At 34.5% G+C, this 15,867-nt stretch overlaps 1 protein-coding gene across 15 annotated transcripts in view; it reads left to right on the top strand.

Annotated features, from left to right (window-relative positions):
- The window catches only part of EXOC6 (exocyst complex component 6), a 250,477-nt gene that overhangs the window by 112,057 nt on the left and 122,553 nt on the right, over positions 1 to 15,867 (top strand). For all 15 annotated transcript variants that reach the window (XR_013161620.1, XR_013161621.1, XM_077125426.1 and 12 more), the window contains 2 exons: positions 3,188 to 3,285; positions 6,983 to 7,088. Coding sequence is in view for 13 of the 15 variants with exons in the window: in XM_077125426.1 (XP_076981541.1) it covers positions 3,188 to 3,285; positions 6,983 to 7,088 (204 nt within the window). In the remaining 2 variants the exon portion in view is untranslated. The remainder of the gene's footprint in view (positions 1 to 3,187; positions 3,286 to 6,982; positions 7,089 to 15,867) is intronic.

Genomic DNA, 15,867 nt, shown 5'->3' with positions numbered 1-15,867 from the left:
CAAAGCAAGCACTTTCTACTTGATATTTTGAGAACATTCAGTTTTGACAGCTGATCAAACACTATTTAAGTAAGTGTTTAATATTTAGAATTTAAGAACTTTGCTTTCTGAATTAGTAGATTTTTTTCCTTGTTGCTTTAATTTTAAATTGGTTTATGAAACTTACTGCACAGACACAGGTTTTACAATTATATATGGATACTTTATTTAAATATGCCTAAATTTAAGCTAACTAAGATATCCATTATTGGTGGTTCTGAGTGTATTGTTTGTTTTCTTAAATAAAAATAAAATAAGAAGTCAATAGGAAAAGACGTGAAAATCCTTGGCTTCAAGAAGTTCACAGTTTAGTAATAAACAAATAAGATGTATAATAAGGCTAACATATTTTGCTAAGATGGCAATATGTTAAAGATCTTTGGGATCACAGAAGATGGAATGACTAACAGTTCTAGGACTTGGGGAAGGCTGTACCAAAAGTTGAAATGTAAGTTGTTGTGTTTTTTTTAATGCAGTTTTATTGACATATATTCTGCAGTTTACAAACCATCCAAACAATACAAACCATGTGAAGTATACAATCCCTGGCTCACAGTATCATCACATAGTTGTGCATATAACCCCAAGGTCAGTTTTTCAACATTTTCGTTACTCCAGAAAAGAAATAAAAAGAAAAAAGAAAACTCAAATCCTCCCATACCCCTATATTCTCCCCTCATTATTGACCCATAGTATTGGTGTAGTACATTTGTTACTGTTGATGAAAGTTTTTAAAAATATTGTTGTTAACTATAGTCCATAGTTTGCAATAAGTATATTTTTCCCCACAACCTCCTCTATTATTATATTATCCTATAATAGTGTCATACATGTGTTTTATGTCATGAAAGAATTTTTAAATATTTGTACAGTAAATCACAGGCATTTTTTGCCACAAGATTCACTGTTATACATTCCCATGTTTTAACCCCCACATTTCCTTCTGGTGACATACATGACTCTAAACTTCCGCTTTCCACCACATTCACACACCATTCAACACAGTAACATACTGCCAGGATCGCTTCTGTCCATTGCCAAATGCACGTATTAAGCAACTGCTCCCCATTATTTAGCCTTATTCTATATCCTGGTAATCTATATTCTATATCTTATGTCTATGAGTTTACATAGTTTAATTAGTTCATATCAGTGAGATCATACAATATTTGTCCTTTGAGCTGACTTATTTCACTTAGCATATTGTCCGTAAGGTTCATCCATGTTGTCATGTGCTTCAGGACTTCATTCCTTTTTAGTGCTGAATAATATTCCATGGTATGTATATACTACATTTTGTTTATCCATTCATTTGTCGATGGAACTTGGGTTCCAACTTTCGGCAATTGTGAATAATGCTGTTGTGAACATCGGTGTGCAGATGTCTGTTCTTGTCCCTACTTTCATATCTTCTAGGTATATCTCAAGTAGCAGGATTATAGGGTTGTAAGGCAACTCTATACTCAGCTTCCTGAGAAACCATCAAACTGTCCTCCACAGTGGCTGTACCATTTTTACATTCCCACCAGTTGTGAATATGTGTTCCAATTTCTCCACATCCTCTCCAACACTTGTAGTTTCTTGTTTATTTACTGTGAGCTGGTTTTTAAAGAATGAGTCAATAAGTAGTTATGAGGAAAGGGCATTAACAGCAGAGAAAATAATTTGTATAATGTGTAGAGGTATGGTGTGATGAACGAGTGTTTGATGGTATTCTCTCCTACTTGGTATATGGGAAAAATAGGGCAGATAGGAAACTTAAAGTGATTTAACCCAGACTGTGCCAGGTCTTGTGGAGCTTTAGTAAGCCTTCTGTAGTTTTTAACCAGGGAATGACATGATCAGATTTGTACTTTTGAATAATTCTGAGAATCTGAGTGATAATTGAATAAAAGATGGTAGGAATTTCAGTTTAGGAAACTCTTACAATGGTCTAGAGAAAAGATGGCAAGGACCTGAAATAAAGCAGTGGCACTGGGAATATTCCTGGAAGGAAGAAAGGTGGATAGATGATGGAAGAGAGTGATAGATTTGAAAGAGATTTCTAAAGGAAGTAAAATCAAAAGAATTTGGTGATTGATTAGATGTAAAGGAGGAAGTAAGTTTAGATGATTTTCATGTTTCTCTCTTGATAAACTGGATTGATGATAGAACTATTAACAGAGATAGGAAATAGGACAAGCACTCTGCTTAGTTGGAAGGGGAGGAGATAAGTTAAGTTTAATGCACTTGCTGGCCAGCTGAGTGGACATAACCAAAAGCTTTTGGAATTAAATATTTGAAACTTAGAACGGTGTAGCTACACATGTAAATTCAGAATAATCAGAGAAGGTAATGGTTGAAGTCCTTAGACTTGAGATTACATTAGAGAGCTAGAAGAAAAGTATGGAGCGAGAAGTTTAAAAAGAAAACTAGATGAATTGTTCATAGGTGTAGAAGAACAATGAGAGGGAATGGGTTTATAGAATTCAGAGTAGAAGAATTTCAAGAAAGAGGTCATGCAGAGTGAGAGATGATTGACTTTTATATTTAAGAGATAATCCATGACATTGTTGAGAGCAATTTCAATAAAGCAATAAAAGTGGAAGCTAGATTATAGTAGGTTTTTTTCTTTGAAAGGAGTAACAGATGGAGATTCTGATATGGGTTAGAGTTCAATGATTTTTGAATTTGGAAAGGAATAAAATTTGGGGGAGTATATTTTTTGATGGAAAGATAAAAATTTTCCATATATAATAAAATTAATCTTAAATTGAGGGTGCAAGAAGAAGCCAGTATGTTTCAGATGCAATCTATTCCTATTTTTTCCTATATCCTGTTTAGGCTCTACTTTCCAAGGAAGTTATATAAATGACTAATCTTGAATGTTTTCTCCAGTCCTTACTTTTAATACTTTTTAAGGCTAATACTGTAATCCTAACTGAAAAGAGAGAGAAATGGAATAATTAATCTCATCTGATAAAACTCTTTCTAGACCTTTTCTTACCTAATGCAAAGTCAAAAAGATCTATTTTTTTCTATACTGTTTGGAATGGCATACAGTTTGTGTTTTATAAATCGCTTCCAAATGAGTCTCCAGTACACCAATATGTTTAATGAATATTTTTACTTATGTGACTTTTTTATTTATTTGTTTTTCCCATTTTAGGGTTATGGTTTTCCAGTGAACCGACTTTTTGACCTTTTATTTGAAATAAGAGATCAATATAATGAAACCCTGCTTAAGAAATGGGCTGGAGTTTTCAGGTTAGTCTGATGCATGATGCCTTAATGTGATAAATAAGTTTGTCAAATGCTCAAATAATTGATTGTGTATTTAACAATAAAATATGCCTATAATCAATTTTTATTTGTAATTTTAGTTCTGAAATGATACCTGTTCTAAATTATGTCAGTTATTTCTTGTACTATAAGTTTTTTTTTCAATAAGTGATTAGATACTGGAAGGCTGTAAATCTTTAAAGGTATTCAGTATTAAAGACAGAAATTCATAGCTTTTAAATTTTGTTTGGGAAAAGTGCTCTTTGTACAAACATAACTAGATAGAAAATGTCAAATCATCTAATTAGGAAAATTATTTTTGCTTTAACTGCTTGCCTGCACAGCATGGACTAAAGTATTTTAATTATCAGAATAACTTTGAATTGCTAAAGGAAAATCTGCCTTCCCTCCATTTATTAAATTTTAAAAGTTTTCATTTTCTCCTCCCTCCCTTCCTCCCTCTTTCCATCCTTCCTTCCTAAGGGGAGAAAAAAAACATTCTTGAGATCTTTCATCTAGTTCACCCAAAATATGATATAGCTAATGTATAAGTGATATTTGATGAGATTGAAGTTATGAAATATGTCAGATGACTTAATACTAACTTGGATATTAAGGGGCCCTTAATGGGTTCCTTACTCCATCCATTTTTAAACTATAGAGAGCTTAACTTCTGAATTCTGTAACAGAAATTTGTTTTAAATGCCTAAACAATTCACAAGTTGATACATTTCTATTAAAATCAACTCAGCAAATCCTCATTTCCTTGTTCAGCTTTTTGTATCAACATATTTTAGGAGTGATATTGTTAGCATGCTATTCCAAATGAATAGTTGACAATCCTGAGTCACCTAAGACTATCAATTTTTGATATTAAGTATTTTAAAAATAGTAATAGTATTTATTTATACTGATAGTCTATAATATATATATATATATATATATATATATATATACTGTGGTTTAATGCATTGGTATAATATGCTCTGTGCTTGCAGTATTAGTGTTATTAATTAACCCTCTTCAGAAGGGTGTTTTCGTTTTTATAATTGTTAATAGGTTTGTATTTAGCTAGCTGTTCTTTCTTCTCTATCTTAAGACTTCTAATAATGAGATTGCTCCCCAAGATTGGGATACCATGGGATACTGTTTTCTCTCTGGGAAGCTAAAATGGGTTAATTCAACCACAGTAATTAGGTCCTTTATAGTAATGGTGAAAGAAACAAATAATAGTAGGCCAATTATACAATTTCCAAATCTATTTTACCCTCTACTTTCAGCATCCTTCTAGATCAAACATTTTGATTAGATTTTGAAGATGTAGCAGAATTTAGGCTTTGCTTAACCCTAATTTAGACCTTCAAAGAGTTTATAAGCAGTGAATTGGCAACCTAGCAGTTAATAAATAGGGGAAAAGTGAAAGTTGTAATTGGTATTGAATGATTAAAACTTGGATATTTCCATGATAGAATTTGTAATCTGATACTGTCATAGCTGGTTTTTTTTTTTTAATGTGTGATTCTTCTCTACTATATTGTGAGTACCAGGTTTTATTTATTTTTATATTGCTGATTGCCTGACCCATAGAAGGAACTAATAAGTGCTTATAGAATTTGGTTCAATAAACAGATCTCTCTTAAGACAGTATTAACATTTTCAGAATATGAAGTAACATTCATTAAATTCTCTCTCCTTGTATGTTAACTAGTTCACTGACATTTGTATAAATTGAGTAATTTACAGTTTTCTTTCCTGTAATTTGCCTCTTTAACCTTTTAGCTTTCTTTGGAATACTATTTAGAATGAAATAGAATTGAGGCTCACTGTATCAGGTGTACAGAACCTTATTTTAACTACTTCATGCACCCCCATGGTTTTTGAACCTGTGTTTTTATTCCCAGTCTTTAATCAATACCCCAGACTCATTTAGCAACTCAATATCATCCAGTGCCCAGACTATATCCTTCTCTTGTAATCCTCACCTCAGGAAATGTTTTTCATGAGGTAAGGTATACATCATTTATCTGGTCTTTGTGCTAGGAACTTCAGATTCATCATGATTACACTTCTTCAAAACCCTCGTTTAATCTTTAAGTCCTATATATTTTACATCTTAAAACTCCTCATTTCTACCACTTCCTCTCTGCCCCACCACCGTAGCTTTAGTTTAAATCCGCATCACCTTTTCTTTGCGTTGTTCCTCAGTATTTCTGTCTCTCTGTGTTCAGTATTGGTCTTTTTCTAGCCCATCCTCTACATATCATTCCCTTGCCTAAAACTTTTAATGGTGTTCTTTCCCTACAGGATGAAGTCTGGGCACCTCAGTTAATCTACCTGTCCAGCCTTTCCCCAAGTCCTTCATATGCTTCGCACTCTAATAATACCGCCCTTCCTTTGGTTTTTACACATGCACACACACACGTCTTATGTCTTTGCATCTTTCCCTTTGTCTGAAAAGCCTTTTCCCTATAATCTTATTTGAATTATTTCTTTACATCTCTAAAATCCCTATAAAGCTCATAGCTTCTCTGGAAAAACTTCCTGAAGATGTATCCCATGTTTTTCTTTTGGCTTAATCCTAAAAATTGTATAACAGCATTATAGGCATTATTATTTGTTTGCATATCTATCTCTCCTGTTAAGTTTGAGAACAGGAATTTTGCCTGTATCTTCCTCAGGTAGGAAGTTTTTATCACAGTTATCCCAGAGCCTAGCACATAATAGGCCATCAATAAATGTTAATCATACTGAATTTTTAAAAATTTTTTTATTAATTTAAAAAAATTACAAGAAAGAAACACAAACATTCTTAGTATATGCTCATTCCATTCTACATATATAATCACATACTGAATTTTTGATTAAAAGTAAGTTGATTATTAGACAACAGCTATGTTAGGACGGGCTGAGTTATGCTACAGTAACCAAAATCTCAAAATATTAGTGAATGAACACAGTTTATTTTTTACCCACACAAAAGTCCACAGTGTATCAGGGATACTGACTGTTTCCATTTGTGATTCTAGTTTCTCAGTATGTGATTTCCCTGACAGCCATGGGAAGGAGGGTTGCAAATTTGGCTCATAAATGCTTTAACGCTGAAGCATTACCACTTTGATTCATAGCCCAATGGCCAAAAGTAGTCACCTGGCTTTGCCTAACTGCAAGGGAGCTGAGGAGTAGGAGAACACGTGGATATTTGTATATGTCTCTGCTTCACTAACTGTAAAAGATCCTTTTCTAATTATTATGAGAGACTAAACATATAGAAGAAGTTATTCTGATCTTCAAGGAGCTTATACTAGTTGGGAAAATAGAAGACACAGAAGAAACAGAACTTAAGAATTGTCCCTATTAAAAAATGACTAGAATACTTTTCATTTCTTGGCTTTGTTTTTAGTTGCAGGTAGTGGGTTTTTCTTGAGTAGAAAACTAAAACTAAAGAACTCAGAGAATGTAAAACAAACAAGTGCAAATAAGAAATTTCACATGAATTTTGAGGGGTCAAGAATTAAAAATTTGGTGTTGAATTTTAGAATTCTGGATGATTAAGTGGTTTTTCTATTTGTACCTTTAATTGATAAATACAAAATGCTTTTGTAATAGTTTTTTTTATATATTGTTCTATAACATTCTAAATGTTGTGTTTTCAAATAATTTTTTAATTCTTCTTTCTTAATAGGGACATTTTTGAAGAAGATAACTATAGTCCCATCCCTGTTGTTAATGAAGAAGAATATAAAGTAGTCATTGGTAAATTTCCTTTTCAAAATCTGGACCTTGAAAAGGTAAAAGTTATTATTTAATTCAAGAATTTTCTTAAAAAATAAATTCAAAATCTTTATCACTGCATAAAATTAATCTAACAATGTGTAATGGCTTTTTCTGAGCGTTTTTTTAATTGTATTGAGGCAATTATGTTTTAAATTTTAAAGATTATGTTATTATTATTATTTTTATTACTATTTGACCAAGTTAAGAGTTTTTTTAATGCCGTTTTATTGAGATATATTCACACAGCAAAAAACCATCCAAAACATGCAATCATTGGTTCACAGTATCATAAATCACATACTTGTACATACGTCCCCATGATCAAATTTAGACTATTTTCATTACTCCAGAAAAGAAGTAAAAAGAAAAAAGAAAACCCTTATGCTCCCATACTCTTCACCCCCCACATTATTATTATTTTTCTGTATTTACATGGGCAGGCACTGGGAATCGAACCTGGGTCCTCAGGCATGGCATTCAAGCATTCTTGCCTGCTGAGCCACCATGGCCCGCCCCCCCCGCATTATTTTTTATTCTTTAAGTATTTATTAATTGCCTAGTAAGTATCAGATATACTGTTAAGTCCCAAGAAAACAGAACTGAATTCCTGTTTTTAAGGAAACTCATTTGTTTAAGAAGAATGATCAGATTTAAAAAAACACAATGCAGCATGATACATATAACTCTGAGAAGGGGATGATCTGTTCTGCAGAGGTTGGGGACACTCACAGGGTCAGGAAATGGCTCATAGAGGAGGAAATACCTGCATTGGGTTTTTTTAAAAAAAATACTTCTATTGAGATATCTTCATGTACATACAGTTCATCCAAAGTATACAATCAGTGGCTCACTATATCATCACATAGTTGTGTATTCATTTCCATGATCACTTTAGAACATTTGCATCACTCCAGAAAAAGAATTAAAAAGAAAAAACCCATACATCCCATACTCCTTATCCCTCCCTCTCATTGACCACTAGTATTACAGTCTACCCTTTTTTTTAACCCCTTATCCCCACCCTATTACTTATTTTTTATCCATAGTTTTTACATACCTGTCCATACCCGATAAAGGGAGCATCAGACATAAGGTTTCCACAATCACATGGTCGCATTATAAAAGCTGTATAGTTATACAGTCATCTTGAAGCGTCAAGTCTACTGTAACAGCTCAACAGTTTCAGGTACTTTCCTCTAGCCACTCCAATACACCACAAACTAAAAAGGGTTATCTATATAACGCATAAAAATAACCTCCAGGATAGCCTCTCGACTCTGTCTGAAATCTCTCAGCTACCGAGTTTATTTTGTCTCATTTTTCACTTCCTCCTTTTACTCAAGAAGGCTCCCGGAGTCAAGTCCCACATTACCAGGGAGATTTATACCCCTGGAAGTCATGTCCCAAGCAGGAGGGAGGGCAGTGATTTCACCTGCCAAGTTAGCTTAGAGAGAGGCCACATATGAGCAACAAAAGTAATTCTCTGGGAGTGACTCTTAGGCATAATTATAAGTAGGCTTGACTTCTCCTTTGCAAGAATAAGTTTCATAGGGGCAAGCCCCAAGATCGAGGGCTCAGTCTATTGAATTGATTGTCCCCACTGCTTGTGAGAATATCAGGAATTCCCCAGATGGGGAAGTTGAATATTTCCTCCTCTCTCCCCAGTTCCCCAAGGGGACTTTGCAAATACTTATTTTCCCTCTGCCCAAATTACTCTGGAATGTGTCTGGACATTACACTTACCTGTGCAAATCAATAAACCTCACGCCTTATTCGAGATTCCATGTAATTATGGTGTTTGAATAAACTGACCATACAAGTTAGATAATGCGCTACCCAAAGTATAAACTTAGTACCCGAAAACATCTCTTCCTTTGATCTCATAGAGAAGTTAAAGTTTTAAAATATAGACTATATCACCCTTTACTCTGTATTCTGATTTACTTTAGTCCTATCCAGATCCACTTCATTTATATATCTAGCCTAAGTCCAGTCACTTTTTCAACTTCTTAAATAGTTGCTGTATGGGGTAATGCTGACTGTCATAGCTTCAGAGCTCGAACTCTGAGTCTCTGGTGTAACACAAATACCTGAAGTTTCAGGGAATGACCAGGTTACACACCAATAGCTCAGTATTTCGGAATTTAGAAATAACAGTTACATCTCAGAAATAGATGTGACTGCTGTAAGAGCTTATAATCTAGGATCCTTTACAATAGGCCCAACCTGACAGCCCATGCTCTCAACTTCAGTTCTCCAAGTTTATATATCATAGTTAGTCCATATCAGTGAGGCATGATAGTCTTTGTCTTTTTATTTCTGACATTTCACTCAATATACTATCCTCATGGTTCATTCACCTAGTTGCACGCCTTAAAACTTCATTCCTTCTTGCAGCCGCTTGCTCAGTAGTACATTGTATGTAAATACCACAGTTCACCATTCCAATCCTCAGTCAGTGTACCCTTAGGCCACCTCTCTCCATTGCAAATCACAAACACACCACCATATACACCAGTGTGCACGTGTCCGTTCCTGTCCCTTCTCTCAGTTCCTCCAGGTATATTCTGAGTAATGGAGTTGCAGGATCATATGTCAGTCCCGCCCCTAGCGTCCTGTGGACCACCACGCTGCCCTCCAAAGGGGCTGCAGCTCTCTGCTTCCCTACCAAAAATGAATAGCTACATCTCTTTCTCCACATTTTCTCTAACACTATCTCTCTGTTCATTTTTAAACAGTTTTATTTGCACATCCTACAATCCAACCTAAGTAAAAAATCAGTGCTTCCTAATATAATGACATAGCCATGCCCTGCCACCACATTCTATGTGAGGACATTCTCCTTTTCTGCACAAAGAATCCCATGCCCCTCTCCCATACCCCCCATTTATTGATATTTAATTTTGGCATATTGCCTTTGTTACATTAAGTGGAAGCATTTTACAGTGTTACTATTGACTATAGACCCTAGCTTGCATTGTTTTTTTTTTTCCTATATTCCATCCTGTTTTTCACCTCTTGCAATTTTTCAGAAATACTTTTATTGAGAAATATCCACATACTTACAGTCCAACTGTATTATTCAATCAGTGGCTCCAATATCATTACATAGTTGTATATTCTTCACCATGATCATTTTTAGAACATTTACATCATGCCAGAAAAAAAGAAATTAAAAGGAAAAAAAGAACTCATACATCCCATACCCCTTACCCCTCCCTCTCATTGACTCACAGCATTTCCATCCAACCAATTTTTCCCCTTTATCTTTCCCTATTATTTATTTATTTTTTAACCTTTTTTTTTTTTTCTTTATTTATCTGTCCATACCCTGGGTAAAAAGAATATCAGACCCAAGGTTATCACCATTACACAAGTACATTGTAAAAGCCGTATAGTTATACAGTTTCTGTAAGAATCAAGGCTACTAGAACACAGCTCAAAAATTTCATGTACTTCCCTCTAGCCACTCCAATACACCACAAACTAAAAAGGGGATATCTATGTAACACATAAGAATAGCCTCCAGGATAACTTTCCAACTCTGTTTGAAACTCAGCCACTGAGAGTTTATTTTGTCTCATTTCTCTTTTCCCCCTTTTGCTTAAGAAGGCTCTCTTGTTCCAGTGATGCCAGATCCTGGCACATCTCCAGAAGTCAGGTTCCACCTTACCAGGGAGATTTGCACCTCTGGGAGTCATGTCCCACGTAGCAGGGAGGGCAGTGAATTCACTTGCCAAGTTGGCTTAGAGAGATAGGCCACATCTAAGCAACAAAAGAGGCTTTCCAGTGGTGACTTCAAGGCATAATTATCAGTATCATAATAATAATCTTCCTTTGTGGGAATAAGTTTCATAAGGATGAGCCCAAAAATTGAGGGCTCAGCCTATTAAATTCATTGTCCTCACTGATTGTGAGAATATCAGGAATTTCCCAGCTGGGGAAATTTAACATTCTCTCCTTTCTCCCCAAGGGAAGACTTGGAAAATACTTTTATATTTCTTCCTCAGTTACTTTGGATGTATTTGGGGCATTACACTAACCTGTACAAACCAACAGAATATCATACCCATTCAAGATTACATGAAATTATGGGTAACACTTTGCAATTTGACTTTCAGTTGTTCTCTCTCATGCAAAAAGTATTCTTATATTTGTGCATTTAATCACCGTTGTTGTCCACTCTAGGCATTCCTAAGTTATACTTTCTCAGTCTTTATCCTCTGTCATTCCTTCTGGTATCATACATGCCCCAATCCTTCTCCCTCAGCCATACTCACATTCAGCTTCACTCAGTATGCTTTTATTATTGTGCTACCATCAGATGGTATTGTACTATTCCATATCTGAATTTTTATAATCAGTCCTGTTTCACATTGTGTATTTCTTCAACACCAAATGCCCAATCTCTATCCTCTTTCTGTCTCCTGATAACATATGTTCTTTAATTCTGTGAGTTTACTCATTAATTTTAGTTCATATTACTGAAACCATACAGTATTTGTCCTTTTGTTTATGGCTAATTTCAGTCAGCATAGTGTGTTCAAGGTTCATCCGTGTTGTTCCATTCTTCATGACTTTATGACTTTATTCTTACAGCTACATAATATTCTGTCATGTATATATATCACAACTTGTTTAGTCACTCATCCGTTGATAGCCATTTGAGCTGTTTCCATCTCTTGGCAATCATGAATGGTGCTGCTGTAAATATCAGTGTGAAAAATGTCTGTTTGTGTCCTTGCTTTCAGTTCCTCTGAGTATATACCTAGTAATGGGATTGCTGGATCATATGGCAGTTCTATACTTAGCTTCCTGAGGATTTGCCAAACTGCCTTCCAGAGTGATTGAACCATTTTACATTCCCACCAACATGAATAAGTGTGCCTATTTTTCGACAGCTTCTGCAGCGTTTGTTTTCTGTTTTTCTTTTTTATAATGGTCATTCTAGTGGGTGTCAGATGATATCTCGTGGTTTTGATTTTCATTTCTCTAGTAGCTAGTGAAGTTGAGAATCTTTTCATATGCTTTTTAACCATTCATATTTCGTCTTCTGAAAAGTGTCTGTTCATGTCTTTTGCCCATTTATTTATTTTTTATCAATTTTTAATTTTTTAAAAAATATAACAAACTCAAACATTCTTAACAAATGATCATTCCATTCTATATATAATCAGTAATTTACAATATCATCATATAGTTGCATATTCATCATCATGATCATTTATTAGAACATTTGCATCAATTCAGAAAAAGAAATAAAAAGACACGAGACAAGAACTCATACATACCATACCCCTTACCCCTCCCTTTCATTGATCACTAGCATTTCAATCTACTAAATTTATTTTAACATTTATTTCCCCTATTATTTATTTTTGTTCTGTATGTTTTACTCATCTGTTGATAAGGTAGATAAAAGGAGCATCATACACAAGGTTTTCACAATCACACAGTCACATTGCGAAAGCTACATCATTATACAATCATCTTCAAGAAACATGGCTACTGGAACACAGCTCTACGTTTTCAGGCAGTTCCCTCCAGCTTCTCTATTAAATCTAGACTAACAAAGTGATATTTGTTTAATGTGTAAGAATAACCTCCAAGATAACCTCTCAACTCTGTTTGGAATCTCTCAGCCATTGACAGTTTATTTTGTCTCATTTCACTCTTCCCCCTTTTGTTCAAGAAGGTTTTCTCAATCCCTTGATCCTCAGTCCCAGGTCATTCTAGGATTTCTGTCCCATATTGCCAGGAAGGTCCACACCCCTGGGAGTCATGTCCCATGTAGACAAAGAGTGGGCAGTGAGTTTGCTTGTTGTGTTGGCTGGAGAGAGGCCACATTTGAGCAACAAAAGAAGTGCTCTTGGGGGTGACTCTTATGCCTAATTTTAAGTAGGTTTGACCTATCCTTTGTGGGGTTAAGTTTCATATGAACAAACCCCAAGACTGGGGGCTCAGCCTATTGCTTTAGTTGTCCCCACTGCTCGTGAGAATATCACAAATTCAACTTGGAGAAGTTGAATTTTTCCCCTTTCTCACCATTCCCCAAAGGGGACTTTGCACATACCTTTTTATTCACTGTTCAGATCACTCTGAGATTTATTGGGGCATCACTCTGTTCAACAACTGTATCTTATACATTCTTCTCAAGGGCATATAGAAGAGTTGCCAAGATAGACCGTGCACTAGACCATAAAAGAAACCTCAATCAATGTAGAAAGATAGACTCAATAGAAAATTGTTTTCTGACCACAATGGAATGAAATTAGAAATGAATAACAAAGAAACATGGGAGATTCACAAATATATGGAAATTAAACAACACACTCCTAAATGACCATTGGGTCAAAGAAGAAATTAAAGCAAAAATCATAAAATACCTTGAGATAAATGAAAATGAAGACTCAATGTATTAAAATGTGTGAGATGAAGCTAAAGCAGTGTTTTGAGGGAAATTTATAACTATAAATACCTATATTAAGAAAGAAGATCTCAAATCAGTAACCTGACTTTCTGCCATAAGACACTAGTACAAGATGAGAAACTAACACAAAGCAAGTTGGAGGAAGGAAATAGTAAAGATTATATTAGAGATTAGTGAAAGAATAGAAAGACAGCACAGAAAATCAATGACACCAAAAGGTGGTCCTTTGAAAAGGTTGACAAAATTAAGAAACCTTTAGTTAGGTTGGCCAGGAAAAGAAAAAAAAAAAGAAAATACCTGAGTTACTAGAATCAAAAATGAAGAAAGGGGACATTACCAGTAAACATATTGAAATAAAAGTGTTATGAAGGAATACTATGAGATTGCACACCACAAATTTAATAACTTAGATGAAATGGCCAAATTCTTAGAAAGAGACAAACTACCAAAACTGACTCAAGAAGAAATAGGCATTCTTAATAGACCTGTAACAAACAAAGGGTTTAAATCACTAATTAAAAAAGCTACTCACACCCAGAAATGGCCCAGGTCCAGATGCTTTTACCACTGGGTGATAAGAAACCTTTAAAGAAGAATTTATTCCAATTCTTCATAAATTCTTCCAAAAACACAGAAGAGGAGAGAACATTTCCCGATTCATTCTATAAGGCTACTATTACCTGACCCCAAAACCAGAAAGTGACATCACAAGGAAAGAAAACTAGAGACCAATGTCTTTTATGAATATGGATACAGAAATCCTCAGCAAGGTACTAACAAACCAAATCCAGCAGTATATATATAAGGAATTATATACCATGACCAGGGTAGATTTATCCCAATACTACAAGATTGATTTAACATCCAAAATCTATTAGTATAATATATCATATCAACAGAATAAAACACAAAAATCACATAATCTTCTCAATAGATGCTGAAAAGGCATTTGACAAAGCCCAGCACCCTTTTATGATAAAACCCTTAACAAACTAGGAATAGAGGGGAACTCCCTCTACCAGATAAATGACATCTGTGAAAAACTCCACAAATAACTTTGTACTTAATAGTGCAAAATTTTTCCCCTCAGATCAAGAACAAGGCAAAGATGTCTACTCTTGTCACTTTGTTAAACACTGTACTGGAGATTCTAGCAAGCACTGTCAGTAAAGAAAAAGAAACAAAAGACATACAAATTTTAATGGAAGAAGTAAACTTTGTGTTTATTAATAGATTACATGATCTTGTATATAGAAAGTCCTAAGGCATCCTCTAAAGAACTGTAAGAAGTAATAAGTTCAGCAAGGTTGCAGAATACAAGATTAAAATGCAAAAATAAATTGTATTTCTATACGCTTGCAATGAATAATCTGAAAATAATATTAAGAAATTAATTCCATTCAAAATAGCGTGAAAAGAATAAAATACTTAGAAATAATTTTAGAAAGATAAATATAAAACTTCTACTCCATAAACTATAAAACATTGTTGAAAGAAATTTAAAAAGATCTAAATTAATGGGAAAAATATGCCATGTTCCTGGATTGGAAGACTTAATATTGTTAAGATGGTGGCACTCCCAAACTGATCTTCAGATTTTCATCATTACTCCTATCAGAATCCCAGCTGCTCTTATAGAAATTGACAGGCTGATTCTGAAATTCATATGGAATTACCTTGGATCTAGACCAGCCAAAACAGTCCTGGAAAAGAAGAACAAAGTTGGAGAACTTACATTTACTTATTCAAAACTTGTTACAAAGCAGTTTCAGTTAGAAATTGCTATCTATCATAACCTGCCAAACCCCAATCAGGATCATTCCTGCAAATCCTAAAGAACACCTAGGGCATTATATAAAATTCCACAAGGGTTCCATGCACTAGGGTAACTTTCCAGAAATCTACAACCTCCAGATGGGTCCCTGGCCCAGATAAGTCCTGAAACCTAGAGGGCCCAATCTCTCCAGAACATCAAATAGTTCCATCTCCCTACCCCATATTATTGACAGACCCTTCCAGTATGAAAAAATTAAAATGGCCATAGCCCAAACACCTCTGAAGAGAGGAATAGAAAGCTCAAAGGTGATGGTAGGATGATACAGAGAAGGTAGGATTTAACAAATGAAAATGATTGTTGAATCATTAAATCAGTATCTTTTTTAGTCTCCAGTATCTTAGAGTAGCTAGAAGTAAAAGCCTAAAATTGTGGAATTGCAACCCATGTCAAACTCTGAAATATGTTCTACAACAAATTGTGGTGCTGTGCTTTGAAATTTATTGCTGTTTTGTATATATGTTATTTTTCACACAAAAAAGAGAAAAGTCAATTGTGTTGATAAAAAAATATTTAGTCCTTCTAACCT

Source organism: Tamandua tetradactyla, chromosome 13 (assembly GCF_023851605.1).
Source record: "Tamandua tetradactyla isolate mTamTet1 chromosome 13, mTamTet1.pri, whole genome shotgun sequence".
NCBI lineage: Eukaryota > Metazoa > Chordata > Mammalia > Pilosa > Myrmecophagidae > Tamandua > Tamandua tetradactyla.
Note: the sequence above shows the minus strand (reverse complement) of the source record. Positions and strands in the feature narration are given on the sequence as shown.